The sequence below is a fragment of the Drosophila simulans genome, chromosome 2R (assembly GCF_016746395.2).
Source record: "Drosophila simulans strain w501 chromosome 2R, Prin_Dsim_3.1, whole genome shotgun sequence".
In the NCBI taxonomy this organism is placed as follows: domain Eukaryota; kingdom Metazoa; phylum Arthropoda; class Insecta; order Diptera; family Drosophilidae; genus Drosophila; species Drosophila simulans.
In genome coordinates this window covers 19,949,912-19,969,551 of record NC_052521.2, presented here as the reverse complement: position 1 = coordinate 19,969,551, position 19,640 = coordinate 19,949,912, and the positions used below count along the sequence as shown (strand labels likewise).

The 19,640-nt window shown below is 47.8% G+C and overlaps 4 protein-coding genes across 11 annotated transcripts in view; 2 read left to right on the top strand and 2 right to left on the bottom strand.

Moving 5' to 3' along the window:
* Positions 1-127: 127 nt before the first annotated feature.
* LOC6735762 (A disintegrin and metalloproteinase with thrombospondin motifs 16) lies at positions 128-8,307 on the bottom strand. Its single transcript, XM_016168756.2, has 10 exons — positions 7,197-8,307; positions 4,656-4,734; positions 3,935-4,078; positions 3,600-3,835; positions 2,561-3,399; positions 2,377-2,505; positions 2,070-2,319; positions 1,214-2,009; positions 477-1,160; positions 128-419 (listed from the first exon to the last, which is right to left on the bottom strand). Exons 1-10 carry the CDS (start codon positions 7,377-7,379, stop codon positions 343-345), a joined length of 3,417 nt encoding a protein of 1,138 aa, XP_016029135.1. The 5' UTR covers positions 7,380-8,307; the 3' UTR covers positions 128-342.
* An 867-nt stretch (positions 8,308-9,174) lies between these two features.
* On the top strand, positions 9,175-12,581 carry LOC27206331 (G2/mitotic-specific cyclin-B). 3 transcript variants are annotated; one of them, XM_039291336.2, is made up of 5 exons: positions 9,175-9,506; positions 10,030-10,175; positions 10,239-10,447; positions 10,544-11,442; positions 11,505-12,581. In XM_039291336.2, exons 1-5 carry the CDS (start codon positions 9,471-9,473, stop codon positions 11,799-11,801), a joined length of 1,587 nt encoding a protein of 528 aa, XP_039147270.1. In that variant the 5' UTR covers positions 9,175-9,470; the 3' UTR covers positions 11,802-12,581. The 3 variants fall into 3 exon arrangements, with proteins under 3 accessions (XP_039147270.1, XP_039147269.1, XP_039147271.1); XM_039291335.2 differs by having other exon boundaries at positions 10,538-11,442; XM_039291337.2 differs by lacking the exon at positions 9,175-9,506 and adding an exon at positions 9,841-9,873 and having other exon boundaries at positions 10,538-11,442.
* A 1,379-nt stretch (positions 12,582-13,960) lies between these two features.
* On the bottom strand, positions 13,961-17,098 carry LOC6735761 (ATP synthase subunit alpha, mitochondrial). Its single transcript, XM_016168755.2, has 4 exons — positions 16,860-17,098; positions 15,655-16,235; positions 14,761-15,562; positions 13,961-14,651 (listed from the first exon to the last, which is right to left on the bottom strand). The coding sequence occupies exons 1-4, from the start codon at positions 16,923-16,925 to the stop codon at positions 14,442-14,444; spliced, it is 1,659 nt and encodes a 552-aa protein (XP_016029131.1). The 5' UTR covers positions 16,926-17,098; the 3' UTR covers positions 13,961-14,441.
* A 670-nt stretch (positions 17,099-17,768) lies between these two features.
* LOC6735757 (cyclic nucleotide-gated cation channel beta-3) overlaps positions 17,769-19,640 on the top strand; it is a 56,919-nt gene continuing 55,047 nt past the window's right edge. For 2 of the 6 annotated variants that reach the window (XM_016181349.3, XM_016181350.3), the window contains exon 1: positions 17,770-19,236. The gene's annotated coding sequence lies outside the window, so the exon portion shown is untranslated. Of the gene's footprint in view, positions 19,237-19,640 lie in introns of all 6 variants that reach the window. The other 4 variants (XM_016181347.3, XM_016181351.3, XM_016181346.3 and 1 more) reach the window with 4 other exon arrangements.

The following is a 19,640-nucleotide window of genomic DNA, read 5'->3' as shown; positions in this document are numbered from 1 at the left end:
TATTTTTTGATATATTTTTTAGCATATGCAATTTTTAAAGAAGATTGATATTTGGCATAAATAGACGTTGGTTGACCCATGTTGCCACGCCCCACGAGCCGCCCAAAACTGACACAGTTTTGAACAATAATGTTGCAATTTTTCATTTTATTATACGAGTATACCAAAAAGAACTTTCTCGTTCGCACGGCCACTAGCTGAGTAGCGGGTATCTGATAGTCGAGCAAATCGATTCTCTCTTATATCAATGTGTTTTTCAGGCAGTTTCCTTGGAGCAGCCCGCAACTTAAGCTAGCTTAGAACTTAATCGACTAAGGGAATGGTGGCCAGGAAGCCATTGGGCTATCGGCTTTTGCTACTCAGTTCGTCTGCGGAGACGTGAATGGGTTGGGTGAATTCGATGTTTTCGGCGGAGATATCTGTGCAACAAGAAAAAGGGTTAAATGGCGCAGAAGTATTAGCACTTGCACACACACCTGAATGTGATGGTTTACTGAATATCTCCGTTACGTTGAACAAGTCATTGGAGGGCGAGCTCCTTTTCCGGCGCGTCCTCAGTTGACCCAGGCTAATGTGGGTCTTGTCCAGCGGCAGATCATCGTCGCCGAATTCCAGGCACCTGCCATACACGCAATATCGTTTGCCCACCGGCGAGCAGCGAGTGCCTGGCGGGAAGTGTCCGTTCCGGCCGTTCACCAGGTAGTACCTGTACTTGATGAACTCGTCCTGGCATCCAACGCGGCAGCTGCGGTCCGGCTCATCGATGCTGGCCGAGATCTGGGCCCCGTGGCCGGACAGACCGCGCACCTTCTGGCGATACCTGGCGCAGGTCTGTTCCGCATACTCCGCCGCCGTCTGCAAACGCTCGCAGGGTTGAATGCGATAGGAGCACAGTTGGATGCTTTCCACACCGGTCAGCCGGGAGGTGACCCCCTGCACGCCCTTCGAGTCTGTCATGCAGTTGGAGTGGCAGCCCGGATGCGCCACCCACTCCGATTCCGAGGACGAGCTACGATCCAGGGCGATCAGTGATGCAGAGGCGGGCGGTGGGGGTCTCGGAATCTCTGGAGGATAGGGCTTGTGATAGTTCCTCCTCTTGTACGGCGATGCTGGTGCATTGATGTGGTTGCCTTGGCCATAGGAAGGTCGCTTAGCTACCTCTGTAAAAGCGAAGAGCATTACTATAGCTCTAGCTTATTTAACTATAGCTTACCATTCTCGTAGTGATTCTTCAGTGGTTTTCCCTCCTGGCGCTCTGCATACCGCTGGCTGGTGGTTTGCTGCCTGCTCTCCTGATCTGAGGAATCCCTAGTGGGGCGCACTGATCTCGCCTCGCAGAAGCTGCTGTCCATCTTAAAGAAGTTGGAGGTGGAATTGTCACAGGAGAACCGCTCACAGCGACCGGAAATGCAGTAGGTGATATCCTCGGGGTTGTGTTGCTTCGCTTTGCAGGTGGTGCCATCCGGGAATGTCCATCGCCGGGACTTGGTGCCATTGGTCCGGGTGCGGCAGAAGATCTTGCAGGACGCGTCCAGCGTGCTGGGCAGCTGCTGGCCCTCGCCGGTGAGTTCCGGATCTGACTTCCTAGCCTGCATGCACACTTGGGTGGCGAAGTCGTTGATCGTCTGGACGGGCACCTTGTGGCATTGCGGTGTGTTGCAGGTCACAAATCGCCGATCCCTGCCAATGCAACGCGACGGAAAGTTCAGGCAGCTCCTGTTTAACGTTCGGAGACCTGTGCTGCCCTCCAGGAGGCGGCGTGACTGCCCATAGAGGCAGCCAGACTCGCAGGCACTCGGCTCGCTCCACTCGCCCCAATTCGAGGGCGATCCTGGCAGCTCATTACCCATCGGATTGTAGTCGTGCAGCAGCGGGGGAATCCGGTTCGGCTCATGTCGGATAATCTTCTCGTGGGTGGCCTCGGGAACGTGTTCAGGAGGCCAGGACTTGAGGGCTAAGTAGCTACCCTGTTTGGAGGAACGAGCCTCACAGGTTCCACCTCGGCACCACTAAAGTTAAGGAATATGTTGTGATCTGAGCTAATGTTTTAAGCATATCGAGAGACTTACCATATTGGGCCCGCATTCGGTGCCCTCCAGCGCAGGATGCGAAGTCCAAGGCAGTCCATCCTGGCGACAGTGGAGATCCCGACAGATTTCCATCTTGCTCTGGGTGCTGGCCTGCATGAAGTTCTTTCCAAAGCGCAGCATGCACTGCTGATTGGCATTGAAGCGTTCGCCAGGCAGACGACCACCTGCCGTATGATCCCAAGGACCCGCGAACGAGTCCCTATCGAAGAGGCAGTCCGCCTGGGGATCCCTAAGATAGATATTTCAATAAGTACTATGGTTAAGTGAAACTAGTGAAGCCACGTACATAAGGAAATCCTCAAGATAAGTTCGCGAGCACTTGGACCAGGTGACCTTGCCACTGCCCAGCTTCGGGGACATGATGTGCATGGTGGGGTCGCAGCTAATCTCCTTGGCATCGTGTCGCATTCCCAAGCTAAATAAAGGACGATGAAGAATATTAATTCACAGGATAATATCTATCTTCTTACTTGTGTCCAATTTCGTGTGCCACCACAAAGACGCTCTCAAAGTGCTTGGCCTCGTTGATGGTGCAGGAGTAGATGGAGGTGCACATGCCCTTGACCGTCGCCATGCCCACCACCTGGCTATTGGCCTTGCCCTTCTCGTAGGTGACGAGGTCGAGACCAGTCAGCACCAGGGCGTGATCGTAGTGCAAGGGATCTGCGTCGGAGAAGGGATTCAGTTTCTCCTGCCACTTGCAGAAGCTGTTCAGGTAGTTCTCGACATCCCTGGAGCGAACCAGACCCGATGGATCCCAGGACTTCCAGATCTCTAGGCGCTTCAGCACGAAATTGATGCGACGACCCAGAGTGGGGTGATGGTATAGCAGCTGGACGCCATTGATCATGGCCAGCAGGAAACTGACCACCTTGCTCTCCGTGTTTGTGGGGAAGTTCTTCTGCATGTGAGCATAGAGATCGCTGTCTACAAAGATGGCCGTCTCAATGAAGAGCTCCTCTGGAATGTCCGACCAGCGGGAGCGCGGCGGATCTCCAATGTAGCGGCGTCTTCGCTGATGATGGGGCTGATGTGGGTGATGATGTCGTGGCTGGAAGCGCAATCTCAACGGGGACTGTAACTGAGACTGGGCCCGCAACCGCCGCCGTGGTTCGTTGAACTCTTCCGCATCGGGCTCGAACTGCAGCTGGCTGTCTAACGGCGACGTCGTTCGCCTTGACGACGCCTCATTGTAGTCGCCGCCGTTCTTGTCCACCCTCGCTTGGTAGAGCACGTGCGTCCCGGTGCCAAAGCGCGCGGGGAGCGGATGGATCACCAGGTCACTGCCATTCTGCTGGAACACGCCGCGCTGCGGGATCGAGGCGTGAAGAATTAACAACCGGCCGGGATAAAGTAAACATATTTATGGAAGTGCGTTTAAATGCGATGATCACCGAATTGAATTAGATTGATATTTAAACAAGATCGATTTAGAAAATCGTAGTATTTAAAATGAAAGCCACCCTTAATAGGCTTATAAATGTGAATTTCACTTCTATACTTGCTTACCACATTGCCGGGCTCGCAGAGATCGAGAGCAGCCGCTGGACTCCGGTAGAAGCATCTGTCCAGGCGCTTGAGCAGCTGCGGCGAGTGCTCTACGAACTGGGTGCCGTTCTCGGTGCGTCGGATGAAGATGAAGGCGTCGTCGATCAGCTGCGGCGACTGCTGCAGCTGCAACCGCGCCTCCACATCTTCCCCAGCCTCCTGCTCCTTCTCCTCCGGCGGCAGTGGCCCATTACCATCTGGCGAATGAATTTGAATTAATTAAACTGTTCGCATAATGACCGCAACTGGAGCAGCACGATGTGCTCTCTGGATTTCGATTAGGCTGTTTCACTCACCTTGCACTGGCAGGCTGCGCCGCTGACGTCTCTGGTGAGGATTGCCCCCATGCTGCTCCGCCTCACCTGGCCGCTTCCCCTCCTCCAACCGCTGCTGCTCCTCGGGTCGTTGTTGTGCCAAGTGCACGAGTTTGAATTCGGGCGCTGCCAGGTAAACAAACAACATAAATGCCTGCCATGGATCAATGCCAACAACTGCGCGGATTTCCGCGCCCCTTCCAAGACCCGCCCACCTTAACCCACTCCTCCCCAGCACCTTAACCCACTACCTCTCCACCGCCCGCCAGTTAACAGTTCAAGTTTAGCGTTCATCGATTGCAGTGGCTGATGTTTGGGCTCCTGGCCTAATGACATGTTGCAGTTAGTTATAGGTCATGGCTAAAATACTTCACTCACTCAGAAAAAAAGACTATTGAAAATGCACCCATGACATATCAAAATTATAGGTCATAAATATTCTAAGAAGAACGCCTTTAAAAAAAAAATACCGACTTCCGATGGTGGTGAATGAGATGGATATGATTTACTTGAAATATTAGTTAATGAACGAAAAAGAAAGTCCCAGTTGTAGTCAGTGTAACTAAAATGGACGGATTTGTTCACAGAACTGTAATGGATTTTCTGTGCACCGCCCCCCGTTCTACTTACTCCATCTTAAGTCCATGGCATATGGGTCAGAGTTAAGAATCTTTTCGATCCAGTGCCCGGGGCCAACACTTACCCTCTTCCGGAGATCGTGATCCGAAGATCAGGGCGCGCTCGTGCTCCCTCAGATGGCCCACCAGGTTGTTCTCATCCAGCTGCAGTGGTGGCATTGGTGGCATGGGAAAAAAGAGAAAGAGCAGCAAATGCGAATGAATGGGGCTTGATATGCAAAGCGGAAAGTGTAACATGGCCAGCAAAGCGTTAAACAGACCAAAACAGATGCGAGCACCCACGGAGAAGGGTTTTCTCAAGTCCCCCCAAAAAAAAACATAACCGAAATACTTTCACTCCACACAATGGAAAATTTGTACCTCGAAAAGAAAACCCCAATTAGACAGCTCAAACAGCTGTGTTGGGGTCACCAGCTCATCGGGTGGAAAGGTTAGTGCAGCAGTTGAAATGTATTTCTTATTCCCAAACATATATACCATTTAGCATACATTCGCCGTATATTTTGGGTGCGTGCTTTTCACTATTATTTAATTTAATTTGTTGTAACAGTTTTCATTCGGCTTTATTTTATTTGGCTGTTTGTGGAAAAGCGCGTTGCATTCGGCGGAGCGTGAAGAGCGTTTCGGCTCTTCGGATCGAAACTCCGCCTCCAGCGGGTGAAGGTGTTACAAATTGCCAGTGTGGCGAATGTTTATTATCAACATTGTAATGCTGCGCCAAAAGGGGGCGTGGCTGGTCGTTAACCGCCCATGGGTATCAGATTATACTTAGATTAAACTGAAGATTCTAAATTCTAACGACCTACTATATATGATTTCATTATCACACATCCAATGTATTTCCGGGTTCCCCAAATATGGATCACATATAGATTCAAATAAGCTTATATAGTATCTTAAAAGAGTACCAGGCTATATTAATTATTTGGTATGAAAGTAGATACCATTCCACTAATCCGCTAAAAATTATGAATTATAAATTACACTGAGCTTGGACAGTTCATTGTATTGCAACTAACAGATACCCTCTTTCCACCTCCGGTCTTACCTAACTCTCCGAACATCTTTCCGCTGAACTTTAGCAAAGGCAAACAATGATCAATGAAATGGACACTAATTGGCTGCAAGGGCAACAGCACAGAAAGAGCAAATCAGTCGGGGATTGCCGGAAAAGCCCCAAACAAACAGCAACAATAAGCGATGACAAAATCGGGGGAAAAGCGGAAAATGCAAGTATGCTCGCTGTAATCGCTAGCCAAGCTGATTATGTGATGAAATTTTGCGTGACCCGTGGGCAGAATAGCAAAAAAAAAAAGGAGTGAAGAGCGGAAAGCATACACTCGTATGCATGGAAAATAGGGCTAAAATGGCGAAAACTGGAAAACCAACACGTGGAAATTATATCACTGAAAATTGTCTTCGGGCCAATTTGAGAGTCTGAAAGGAGTGCGAGTGTAGCAAAACAAATGAAAAGGGGGAAAATCACGTAATCAAGAGCGCAACCAAGCGAATGGATTCTTAAGTATGACTTCAGAGGGTCAATAACTTGGCCAAAATTGGCAGCCAGAACCGCCTGTCTGTCACTCGAACTCGTTCCCAGTCTGAAAAATGCCTGGGAATCGTTCGCGATTTGGAGGCAGCTGCAACGGCCAGCTGGTGGCAAGATTGTTTGCAATTCCCTGTAATCGTGTGATGAGTTCCTAAAATACCGAAAGAGACTCTGCGACGCCAGCTCAAATTAAAGCCGCGAAGAATCTGGGAAAAGTGGGGGAAATGGGAAAAACGAGTCGGTGTGTACACACATGTAATTCGACAAGTTGTCGCCTTGTTGGCCAGGGCTAATGTTTATTGGGTTAAAGCTCTCGAATTACCAAAACATATATCCCAACAAAGATACACTGCAGAGGTCATTCAACGCCTTGTCTATGCGACTGTGTACACGCTCCAGGCTCCCCATTTTCCCCCCGGAACTCGGCGACCAATTTCTGCTTAGCTTTTCAAACTTAAGTTGAGTCAGACATTATGTTTTTGGCTTTTGCTTTTTTTTTGCCGCGCACATGTTCTGTCTATACGGCGATTTTTTATGCTCTTTATTGGTCACTTGACGCATACGTAGATGGATGATCACCTGTGTTTGTAAATGGGTTAATCGTATGACATTCAAGAGCACTTACACTTGGAAAATATTTGTGCTTAAATGGAGTATAAGTTTTTTATTAAATATTTAAAGGTAGTAACATTCTTTTGCTGATCTAACCGCAAGATGGAAATTTACTAAATGTTTGAGATTCTTCCAAAACTTTAGTTTTCAGTGTGATCGTGTGAAGGTATATCGCTTATCATTCGACTCTAAGGCCACTGCAATAGTTTGATTGATATCCTGACTCATCTCGATCGTAAGCTTTAAGCTTAAATACAATTGTCACATGATTCAAGCCTGACCTTAAGAACATAAAAACCAAAGACTAATACTAAAGGCATTCCTTGTTGATAAGCCTAAGTAGCAATGAAAGATGTTCTACTTTTGCAGTTCGCTGTGCAGCTACAAAGCCAAAGTGCATTCATCGGGTGACAATGAGGCAGCATTGATTGATATCGGGACTCACCTCAATGCCATTGTAGTGCAAGCTCCTCTTGCGACGCAGCTCAATGCTGACGGATTTTGGATTGGTGGAGGAGGAGGATGGGGAGGATGAGGACGGGCTGGCCCCGATTAGCAGCCACAAGGTGGTCAAAACAATTAAAGCCAAACGACGGTGCCGATTAGATCCAATTGCTGCGACAGTCATAACGATGCGTTGATGATGACGGCTTCTCTGGGACTCCACAGGTGGCTATTGTAATGCTCCGAGTGCACTAATCGCTCTTTGTTGTGGCAACAACCACGCGACGATTGTTGCATAAATTGCAAATATATTATTCCTCAGGCTGCGCACCGATTTCGGGTTTTTTGCGTCATAATTTTCAGTGGTAGCGGAGTTACATTTTCCAGCGGCGAAAATCGAGGGTGGAAAACTTAGAGCCCGATTTCTCAAAGGGGAGAGAGAGCCAAGTGAAGGCGCGATCGTGTACGGGGCTCCAACTTTTACGGCTGTTAATTCAAATGTTTATGCACTAATTAATTGCCCAGGCATTGCATTACGAGTCATTTGTTGTGGGCCACTTTTTTTCGCACTCTATCTTATTTGGGTTTCGTTTTATTTTAGTGGTTGTGTACTTCAGTTTGTTGCCTAAGTTCTTCCTTATGGATCGACACTCGAGATAAGACCAAATGGTGCTTGAAAAATGCTATTTCAGCTCCAGCTCCAGTTCTGAATTGCCAATATACATATAATGCCAGTCTTTTGTTTTCACATTTAAACGCACTTGATTTTATTTAAACGCCAGCGCACAATTAAGCAGCCAGCAACAAACACACACGGCATATAGATCATCGGCTCTGGAGCATAACGATCTTCTGGTTTTGTGTCCATAGCCGAAAAGCACTTTATATGTATATTTCAACTAAAATCGCTAAATCACGCCGAAATCTGACCGCTTTGGGGCATTTAAAATTTGAAATGATTTACTGGAGGTCAATGCGCGTTGGATCGATCGAAGGACTTTTTTCGGAGCTATGAAAGAGACGGCGACAAAAGCGCAAAAAGAGACGGCGAGAGCGAGGCAACCACTCGCGACGGCGGCACTTTTGCGAATGAAATGTGAAAATCACGGAAAACTCGAGCTCGCGATCGTCGGCGGCGCTCCATTCTCGTTCGGCTTTTCGGCTGGAGTTCGCAAAAGTACATTTGGAGCGCAAACAGACTCATAAATATATGCTAATGAGCCAGAGCGCCGGAAGAAGAGAAGAAGAATGCGCCAACCGTTAAGACGCAAAGGGCCACAAAACAAAAAAAACAGGAGAGTTTGGGGTACTAAACAAAAACAGAGGCAAAATTCTGAGGCGATGGCGATTGTTTTGTGGTCAAGTGCTTGAAAATGATGGAGCAGACGAAAACTTGACACTGATCATCAGCAAAAAAGGCTGCGGAGTGGCAAGAATTATGCTGCATTTCCGCCGCGGAGTTTCGATGTTCTGCGGCCTGTGGCAGCAGGAAATCTTAAATCAGCGAATGCAAATCAGGGGGGCACAAAAACAAACCGAACACAGCCAATTGAAGTGATCAACTTTTAATTGATGCAATCAATGGATGGTGCAACCGAGTGACGACTGGCAGTCAAAGGGATGGCTTTATTAAAAGTGGGGAACCTTAACAAACTATTAAATTCAATCCATGATTTCATTTTTAAAATATGTATAAAATAGATTGGGATCAAAGAGCTTGAATATCTCTCAGTAATTTCAAGCTGTAACGTTTTCTTTTTTGGGCTAATTTTAAATTTAAATTTGAAAATTATGGGCAGCACTGTTTCAGCCCTGTCATCGATAAGAGACGCACATGCACTGGTCACACTAAAACTATTGAAAATTATCGCACGTCTCGCATCTCTATTTTGCCTGCTCTGCTCTAATAAATCGATTATTCTCGAGCGCCACTGCGGCTTAAAAGGGAACTAAGTCCAGAAATCGATATCGTCAAACTCATCGGCATTTATCATCGAGTTTACTTCCATCCCCATTCCCATTTTCAAATTCAAACGGCAGCTTGGGCTCGCTTCGTGCGCAAAAACTCGATCAGGTTTTCGGAGAATTGACAATCCCGCACTCGACTTGTAAATTATAAACTATTAGTAATCATACATTCGGACAACAAATTCAACAGCTAAACAAGCGTTCGGTCACAGAAACGCGATCAAAAGTCAACCAAACAAGTGATAGCCAAGCGTCTGCCGTTCTTCGTGTTAATTGTGTTTGTACAGATAGAAAAGAAGCAATCAAAATGGTGGGCACAACACTGAAAATGCGTAGCGATGAGGTGAGTTGATCCCTAAAATATTAAGATTACCGTGGCATCCGCGAAAAGGTCATGGTAAAGTCACAAACTAGCGGGCTCGTCATCAGCGAGACGCCATTGCAGCGTGGGCAAGTACAGAGGGGCAAAGAGGACGCTGCGATAGATAGAAGAGAGGGGGAAGGGAGGGGTGAAAGAGTGCCGTTTGTCCTGGGCGCTCATTGTTGTTGTTGTTGCAGTTGCCTTGCTCACATCTTGGCGCAATTTTCTGCCGGCGGTGCTTGCACCGTTAATTAGTACTCTCCACACCTTTTTTCGCACCAAATCACAGAGGAGATAAATCGAGGATCAGTCTTGCGGTGCTTTTCCCAAAATGGCCGCCCTTGAAAAGGTGCATTTCATGATCATGTCAAACTGATCTTGGTTTAACAATTTAAAGCAATTGAAATCAGTGCTCAATATGCAGTCTGACTGCAGATATGCAGTCAACTATATTTGTTGCATTTTTCCATTTTTTATCTACAACTAATTAAACAATATTCGATAGAACGCTTCGGAGAACTTCAAGCAAGTGCAATTGAAGAAATTGACGGTTCCTTCCATGGAGGCAACAACAAAACGCGCGGCCTTGGGCGATTTGCAGAATCGCGGCATAAGTCGTCCCATCGCAGCGAAGGATGCGGCACAGAAAGAGTAAGTGTTTGAGCCACGTCAAGTATTCCATTCGCAATCACATGTGGTTACTCCACCGAGCAGCTCCAAGGATCTCAAGCTCACAGACGCCCTGCGCAATGCCAAGGCTCGGGTGGACAGCCACTGGAAGAAACAGCCACTGGGCAGCACCAATGGCAATGGCAATGGCGCCGTTCCGCCCAAGGTCAACGAGGGGGGCGTGGCGGCGTTTTTGCGCTCGAATTCGGTGCGCAATCGCGTTCCGACCAAGACCACTGTAGAACCTACTAAAGGTAAGCTAAAGAGCGATCGGTTTAATCATCTACCATTTCCACATTTTGAACGGTTGCATCGTACTGACCAAATATCTTGAATCCCCAAAGTTACAGTTAAGTCCAGTTCTTCCGAGAACGTGAACGAGCCCACCTTGAAGCGCGAGGACAGCAATCTGTCGAAGAAGTCGCTGACCAAACTGCGTGCCGCTTTGGCCAAACCCGTGATGGGAGTTTCAGGAATTCGACGGGAACCAGTAGCTGTTTCCCGCAAAGAGGCAGAGACCAAGAAGGAACTGCCAGAAACCAAGAAGGACTCACTGGAAGTGAAAAAGGATGCGACCAGGATGCCCCTTATTAGGGGCAACAGTGCGGTCACTACGACCACATCCACGATGCCCACCACCATGTCCCTTTCCAGCAAGCGCTTGGCTGGAATCGAGGATATCGATGCCAATGACAAGGAGAACCTGGTACTGGTCTCCGAATATGTAAACGATATCTACGACTACTTGTATCAGGTGGAGCAGGACCAGCCCATTCACAAGGATCACCTGGCCGGGCAGAAGGAGGTGTCCCACAAGATGCGAGCCGTGCTGATCGATTGGATCAACGAAGTCCACCTGCAGTTCCATCTGGCTGCAGAGACCTTCCAGCTGGCGGTGGCTATCATTGATCGCTACCTGCAGGTGGTGAAGGACACCAAACGCACGTACTTGCAATTGGTGGGAGTGACAGCCCTCTTCATAGCCACCAAATACGAGGAGCTGTTCCCGCCGGCAATCGGGGATTTCGTCTTCATCACGGACGACACCTACACTGCCCGGCAGATCCGACAGATGGAGCTGCAGATTTTCAAGGCCATCGACTGTAATCTGTCGCGTCCGCTGCCGATTCACTTCCTTCGACGCTACTCGAAGGCTGCTGGCGCCGAGGACGAGCACCATACGATGTCCAAGTACTTCATTGAGCTAGCTTCCGTGGACTACGAAATGGCCACTTACAGGCCATCGGAGGTGGGTTTCAATACACTATTTTATTTAGTATAGGTATCTGTAACATTTTTCGGCGCGTTTAGATTGCAGCTGCCTCACTGTTCCTGTCGCTGCACTTGCTCAACGGAAACTACCGGGCCGGTACAGGATTCAACGACCGTCACTGGACACCCACTCTGACCTTCTACTCGCGGTACTCGGCCGCGCACTTGCGTCCGATTACCCGGCTGATCGCGAAACTAGCCCGGGATGCTCCCCAGGCCAAACTGAAGGCCATCTACAACAAGTACCAGGGCAGCAAGTTCCAGAAGATCGCGCTGCGAACGGAGCTGACCGGTGCGCTGATGGACTCGATTGTGGGCCAGAGCCAGAGGAAATAGTGCGGTCCAAGGCGGACTGGAAGACCCTGACCTACCTAGTTTAGTTTAATTTGTTTTCATTTTTAAATTTGTAGCGTATTTCATTTTCTGTTCGTTTCGTGTTCGTTAAAAAATGCGTATAGTTACCGTAGTAGTCGCATTGCCAACTATCTTTACCTGCATCACCCATCCCCCAGATATCGTAATCTGCTGGAGTCCCTTGAGCAGTTTTCGGCCACTGCCAAGAGCTGGCTCCGGCATCTTTGCCCCCGGAGCACAAGTTGCTCGCGAGCCGGCCGCTGGGAGTGAGTTCCTCCGGTAAGACTAGGAACCGAACTAAACTGGAGCCCGCCAGCTCCTTCCGCTGGGTCACCATCTCAGCGGGAGCGAGCGGCGGAGCGGTGGACACCGAGAGAGAGTGGGCAACGAGTTCATTTGCTGGCCGAACACATCGGCGTTGTCTCTCCAAGAATTATATTTTATAATTGTACCCGTGAAATCATTTCATCCCCTACCTACCCCTACCACTAATTGTATTTGTCGTTAGATTTTAGTTTCGATGGGAATGAATAAATCCAAAAACTTGTGCAAAATTATTCCCACAAATCGCATAAAAAGAGACCTAGACTATTTGTAATTTATATCATGCAATTCGCACATTCATACAAAAACAACCTATGCTAGTTATATTGTTTACTTACCACTAAGCAACGATTAAAAACGTTTTAACTAACTGATGTTTCCCAAAAATGTCTCTGAACAATACATAGAAAATAAAGTTTTGTGTAATTTTATAAACAATATTCGTGTTTACCTTGCATGCAATGTGCCGCCATGTGACTTCATTAGTTTTGAAATCTTTCCGACAGCTGATGAGTGTGAGAAATGTTCCACACCCCTGAAAAAACCAGACAGCCTGAGATGAACGCAGACCCTTTTTCCAAGGACGGAGGTCCTTTTGTCCTTTCTTATCAATCCTGAATACACAATATTTGTACAGTGATATACCTCTGTACATGCTGCACCTATGTACATACATACAAATGTATGTATAGTCGGCGCCCCTGGGGAAGGTCACCTTCCCGATCGCAGGTCAGTTACTTCTCTTCCGCTTCTCCCTTTCCTTCTTCCCTTTTTCACGCTTCTCTCTCCTTTTTTGGTACCATCGTTCCATGGGCAGCGGTAATTGCCGAGCACATTGCTCGCACATGGTTGCGCGTGTGTGTGTGTGGGTGTCTATCTCACTTTTCTCTTGTACAGTAGTTACTCGATACAAATAAAGGTAATCATATATTTAGGTTCCTAAAAAACATATCAGCGATTTATCAGAATCAAAGGAATACTTCAAAGAGCTATCGTTAGTAGCATTCAATGCTAACAAGTTTTAGTTCCAACATTTGTTCGCCTTTTAGAGTGCCCACTGTACACGGCCTGCTGACTTTGCTGTGCGCCTGTTCGAAATTTAAGTTTGACGGTTTTATGACTCTCATTAATTCTTGTTTACGGTCAAACAAATGTAGTAAAAAGAAAGTCATTTTTCTCGGCACCCCCGCTGCTCCTCCCTTTTGGCATATTTTATGTTGGCTGCCAGTGGCAATCGGCGTCATAAAAACTCCATGCCGTATAAATCGGGCTTACAGTTTTTGGGTCTTGGGCCCCTCTGTTTCTTCTTCTCTTTTTGGGAACTTCTTCCTCTCGCTTCTGGCTTGCTGTTACCCAAATATGCACAGCATGAACCACTTCGAACCACCGGGCTCGAGTTCCTTTCTGAATCCTGCGCCTTGGAGCAGACAGGCAGTCGTTCAGGTAGTTCAAGGGGTGGCTAATTCGCACGGGGGTCAGGAGGTTACGGTTACGCAAAAGGACATCTGCTCGTCGTCTGGCGGATCAGCTGAGCGAAAGGACCAGGATTAGTTAGGGAAATCCATTTCGGCAAAACAGAACCTCAAGGAACCAAGCTTAAAAAACCCTATTAACAAAATATTCTCAAAGGTTCCTGGCAGGACATCTCGTTAACAGGGTATATACCTGACTAGCCAAATTGCTTAGAAGAACATAACAATTTGTCAAGAATTCTTCAAATAATATTTCCGAAATTGGGAATTAAAAAGAAAGCAAAAGGAAATAATTCATTAAACATTAATTCCAAGCAAAGAAGAGTGAGCAGGATTCATTTAGAGTATAATTTAGTATCGTTTTTAATTCATCATCGTTTCACAATCATCCTCAGACATTATTTCGACTATTCTCGATTACAATATTTCAAATATTGATTACATATTTAAGGTAGAAGAACAACGGGGGATTATCTATCGTATAGGAGGTTGGATGAACCGCAAGGATTTTTCGCTGAAACTCGAAAGTGCATCCGGCTGGGGCTCGCCGTCCAGTCCGTCGCCAGGGCCGGCTCTCTCTCTCCCAAGATTTTGCGGCATAATGGCACCGGACCACGGATTGAAGGCGATCCCGGTGGGATGCGCAGGAAAACATGAATGTGCAAAGGAGTTTTCTCTTGTTTTTGTTTTATAATTTCTGTTTATCTTAAGTTGTAGGTTGTTATTTGTTGTTGTTGATGGCGCGCAGGGATGGCAGCATTATTCGAGCCATCTATGATGTTAATTGCACGCATCGGCACTCCTATTCTTCGTTTGCTGCTGATGCTTAACCCTGGAAGGTGGACATGAACTTGGCAACAATGTCCTTCAGCTTGGCATCGGACGACTCCGAGATAGCACCGTCCTTGGCGATGGTGTCGAGCAGAGCCTGCTCGGAGGTCTTGATGTGCTGCAAGAACTCCTTCTCGAACTTGGTGATCTTGGCGGGATCCATCTTGTCCAGATGACCGCGCACACCGCAGTAGATAACGGCGACCTGGGAGATTTGATGAAGCATTAGAGGTTGGGTTTTACACAGGAATCGCGATATCCGCGTTGTCACTACGGATATAAGTTAGTTGCTAGGTCACTTCTGACATACACACCTGATCCTCAATGGCCATGGGCACGTACTGACCCTGCTTGAGCAGCTCAGTGAGGCGCACACCACGGTTCAGCAGCTGCTGGGTGGCGGCATCCAGATCGGAACCGAACTGGGCGAAGGCAGCGACCTCACGGTACTGGGCCAACTCCAGCTTCATGGAACCGGCCACCTGCTTCATGGCCTTGGTCTGGGCAGCGGAACCCACACGGGACACGGACAGACCGACGTTGATGGCAGGGCGGATACCCTTGTAGAACAACTCGGTCTCCAAGAAGATCTGTCCATCGGTAATCGAGATGACGTTGGTTGGAATGTAGGCGGACACATCGCCAGCCTGGGTCTCGATCACGGGCAGAGCAGTCAGGGAACCGCCTCCCATGGCGGGGGACATCTTGGCGGCACGCTCCAGCAGACGCGAATGCAGGTAGAACACATCACCGGGATAGGCCTCACGACCTGGGGGACGACGCAGCAGCAGGGACATCTGACGGTAAGCCACAGCCTGCTTGGACAAATCATCGTAGATGATCAGGGCGTGCTTGCCCTTGTCGCGGAAGTACTCTCCCATGGCGCATCCGGAGTAGGGGGCCAAGTACTGCAGGGGAGCAGCGTCGGAGGCGGTGGCCGACACGATCACGGAGTAGCCCATGGCGCCGGAGTCGGTCAGACGCTTCACGATCTGGGCGACGGTGGAACGCTTCTGACCGATGGCGACGTAGATGCAGTACAGCTTCTTCGACTCGTCCTGGGCCTCGTTGAAGCGCTTCTGGTTGATGATGGTGTCGATGGCCAGAGCGGTCTTACTACATATTTAATACAAAATTGGGTGGTTAGATATTGCTTGCTAGCAATTGAGAAATGGTGTGTCCTGATTTGGTTATCTCTAGAACCTTACCCAGTCTGACGATCGCCAATGATCAGCTCACGCTGACCACGACCGATGGGCACCAGAGAGTCTACGGCCTTGATACCGGTCTGCATGGGCTCGCGCACGGACACACGGGGGATGATGCCGGGGGCCTTGATTCCCACACGGAAACGGTCCTTGGTGTTGATGGCGCCCTTGCCATCGATGGCATTTCCCAGGGCATCAACGACGCGACCCAGCAGCTCATCACCGACGGGCACATCCACGATGGCACCGGTACGCTTGACGATATCGCCCTGCTTGATCAGCTTATCGTTACCGAAGACCACAACACCGACGTTGTCGGGCTCCAAGTTAAGGGCCATGCCCTTCAGTCCGGAGGAGAACTCCACCATCTCATCGGCCTGGATGTTGTTCAGACCGTAGACACGGGCGATACCGTCACCGATGCTCAGCACACGGCCGGTCTCCTCCAGATCAGCCTTGGGGGCGACGCCCAGGATGCGCTCCTCCAGGATGTTGGAGATCTCGGCGCTACGCTGCGTGCTGGCCACATGGAGCTTGCGGGCAGCAAGACTGGCGGCGGGATAGGCGGCTTTGCAGGCGACCTGCAAGAGAGTAGGTTAATCGATATGATTATGCGAGATTATGTAAGGCGTAGGTCCGTGTCGTTGGATAACCGCAGGGTACGATCGTTCAAATACTCCTCTCCAGTACTTTCTAGCTAGTTAAAAAAAATCCACTGCTTACAGGGTATCTGGATGTCGGCACTTCCCCACTTTGTATTCTTTCCACCTTCACCACTTGCTTGACAGCCGCACCTAACCTCAAACTTTTCGGGCACCGCATCTCACCCACGGCACAATTATGTAATGTCAGGACAAAAACAACGACATTGCAGCGTTCTTCGCACACTTTTACTGACAAAATAACCAAAAATTCTGTTTTGCTTGGCAAATTCTCTGTTTGCACTGATTATGTAACCCACAATTTCAGCGGCCGCCTTGCAATTCGCCGCATTGCGTAACATTAAATTCTTGTTGGAAAATGGGACAAAATCCCACCCGAATACTTGCTACGCATCCAGGAAGTCTTTATCCACAATTAGATCGATCTTTGAAGCACCCGGATGCACTAATTTTCTGCAAAGTACCCCATCGATTCGGTTATGTATTACACTTTTTCGCCAACTCTTCGTCGGGCAATTTAATTGCTGGAATTCGGTGCGGTACCTGGTTGGCAGCCTTGGGCAGGTTACGGGCGACCGAAGACGCCAGGCGGGCGGAAAAAATCGACATTTTTAATGCTTTTTAACTGTTCGCCGCAGAAGTAATTGTACAATTCCTAAGCCAACTCCTCTCCACACTCGTAGTACTTTTCACAAGATGGTCGGTGACCAGACGTTCGGCAAGGCAGTGCTGGGAAACGGCCGAAGTGCTGGCGATTGCGCGATACGTGCACACTGGTCGCAAGTATGGTCACCCTCAGTGGTGGCAGTTTGCGCGACACAATACAATATCCCAAATTTAATTTATACTCAAAACTAAATTGAAACCTAAAATGAACTTCATTATAACAGATAATTTCTGTGCTTGTTTTTTAAAAATTCCCATTAAATGTGTTGTCACGTTATGTCGTAATACGGGCACCCTTGGTGGTGACATTAATACATACGATAGTTGATGATGTGTTTACTTTTGAAATCTTATTAGAAAATTTTAAATCCATTCATGTGATTCATTCACACTAATTTGATAATACCAAGGGAATTACGTCGAGTGACAATACCGAAGATCGTTAAAAACTGTGGCGATAACTTCATTTATATATAAACGCAGCCATAATTATGCTTTGAAGAGCTCTGGGCTAATTAATTAGAAGCCTAAAAGCATGCTATGGTAATTAGATGGGCAGATTACATCCCTATTTACCTTAACAGAATTACATAGTGGATTTTGGAGTAAATGCTTATCGGAATGCGTTCGAAATATGGCCGAGTTATTAAAACGGTCTGTTCATTTTGGAGACTTTCAAGCGTTTCATTGTTGCGCAAAGAGAGCGGCGAGAAAGTCTACACGCCGTCGACAAAGAGGAAGCAAAGGAAGCTGTGCGCGCGAGCGAACGAAAGCAAAAAGGACCGTTTTACTTTTTTTTTTAGTATTAAAGCGTAAAAGCATCCAGCCGCTCGCTCACGCAGCTTCACTTCGTCGCTTCAGTCTGAGCTTGTGCGGTCCTGTGAACACAACGCGGCGGTAAAACGGAACGGTATAACGGTACATAACGGTACTGCGGGTGAAAGCTGGGTGCTAGGTGCCAAATGTAGGGGAAAATTGCATGTGCCATTAATGTGAGGATATTTGTGTGAGGATAAACCTACTGGATTTTCACCACCTCCCCTCCGAAAAAGTCCAGAAAGCTGCCTTCTGCGGGGCCAGAAAAGTCTTGAAATTTCTGGCCACGTGTTATCCGGTGTTCCGTTTCATTTTTCTTAATTTTCGACAACAACGTTTATTATGCAAATTATCGCAACAAAGAACTGGACATCCAGCGTCCAATCTCCAAAAAACACATAAAAAAGAGGAACGAAAACTCTGAAACTGGAAGAGATACTCGGTTTTCTTTTTTTATATTTGGATGCTGCTCCTGCTGCTGCACACAGACAATGACAGAAATTTGTCATCACACACACACATATATAAGAACCGCACGCACAGAGAGCGTAGAACAAAGGCAACGGGGAAAAGATAAATAAGCTTAGGAGCACGAAGTGCGAGCGGGAGAGGAAGTGTGGAAGCAGGGGGGCGAGTGCGTCCTCCATCCCACTCACTCACGCACTTGACTGAACATTAAACTCTCTAGTTTTTTGTGAAAAGATGGAGATTTTGGACCGTTATCCTCGCCGGCAGCCGCGTATCGGCGGCATCTACGTGCTCCAGCTACACATACAGCTGTAAAATCCGCATTCGCATCCGCCATTCGCCATCCGCCATCCGCAATTTTTGACAGCTGTCAGCGTGAAAGAACGCGTGTGTGCGTGTGTGCTGGCACAGTTATTTCCACTTGGCGGCAAGGTCAGCGCGACATGCAAATTGAAAAGCGCCGCTCGGGCAAAAACAAAGGCCATAGAATGCCCAGCACCAACAACAACGACATCGGCTACGGGAGGAAAAACAACAACAACAAGCATAATAGCAACAACAGCAACAGCAAGAACAACATCATCTAACGAAAATGTTTGAGAAATATGTCGCCACATATGTGCGCGCGTGTGAGCAAGTGAAATTAAAATTCCCGCATGCCTAATGAATTCGCCCGCTCGTCCGCCGTCCCTCTCCCACGACAACCGTTATGCGTGTGTGTGCCAGTGTGTGTGCGTGTGTGTCGCTGACTTCGGAATGACAACAAAAGCAACAACAACATTAGCAGCTACAACTAAAACAATGGCTTGCTAAGCTGTCTGAGTGAGTGAAAAAAAGAATAGAAAAAGGAGAGCCAAAGAGATAGAGAGAGAAGGAGAGCGAGAGAACGACCAAGAGAGAGAGAGAGAGCGAGAGAGAAAGAGAGTTGAAGAAAGGACGAAAGCAAAAGTGAAACTTGCAGCAAAGAAAGGTGAGTTAATGGTCAGCAAGGCCCAAAAAGTATGCTACAAATTGCAATTTCCGCTGGTTGATTGCACTATCAATATCTACTCGTATGTATGTATATATGTCCATACATATGTATGTATATGTACATTGTCTGTTTCATTTATTTGCCATACTTCTCATTAAAAGCAAACTATAACATTATAGCAGTGTACATATGTATTTTACTAAATGTACTTCCACAGTATCTACTTCAGATTATAATAACTTCACTGTTTGGCTAAAAAAATATAAATTTGTTTGTACTTGTGATATTAAATTGAGTATTTTGGCAATTATATAACTTTGGGAAATAACCCAATTCACATAATTGCGGCAGCTCGTCTTCCCCACCTTCTATCTGCCAGCAACTGTTTTCCCATTCATCAA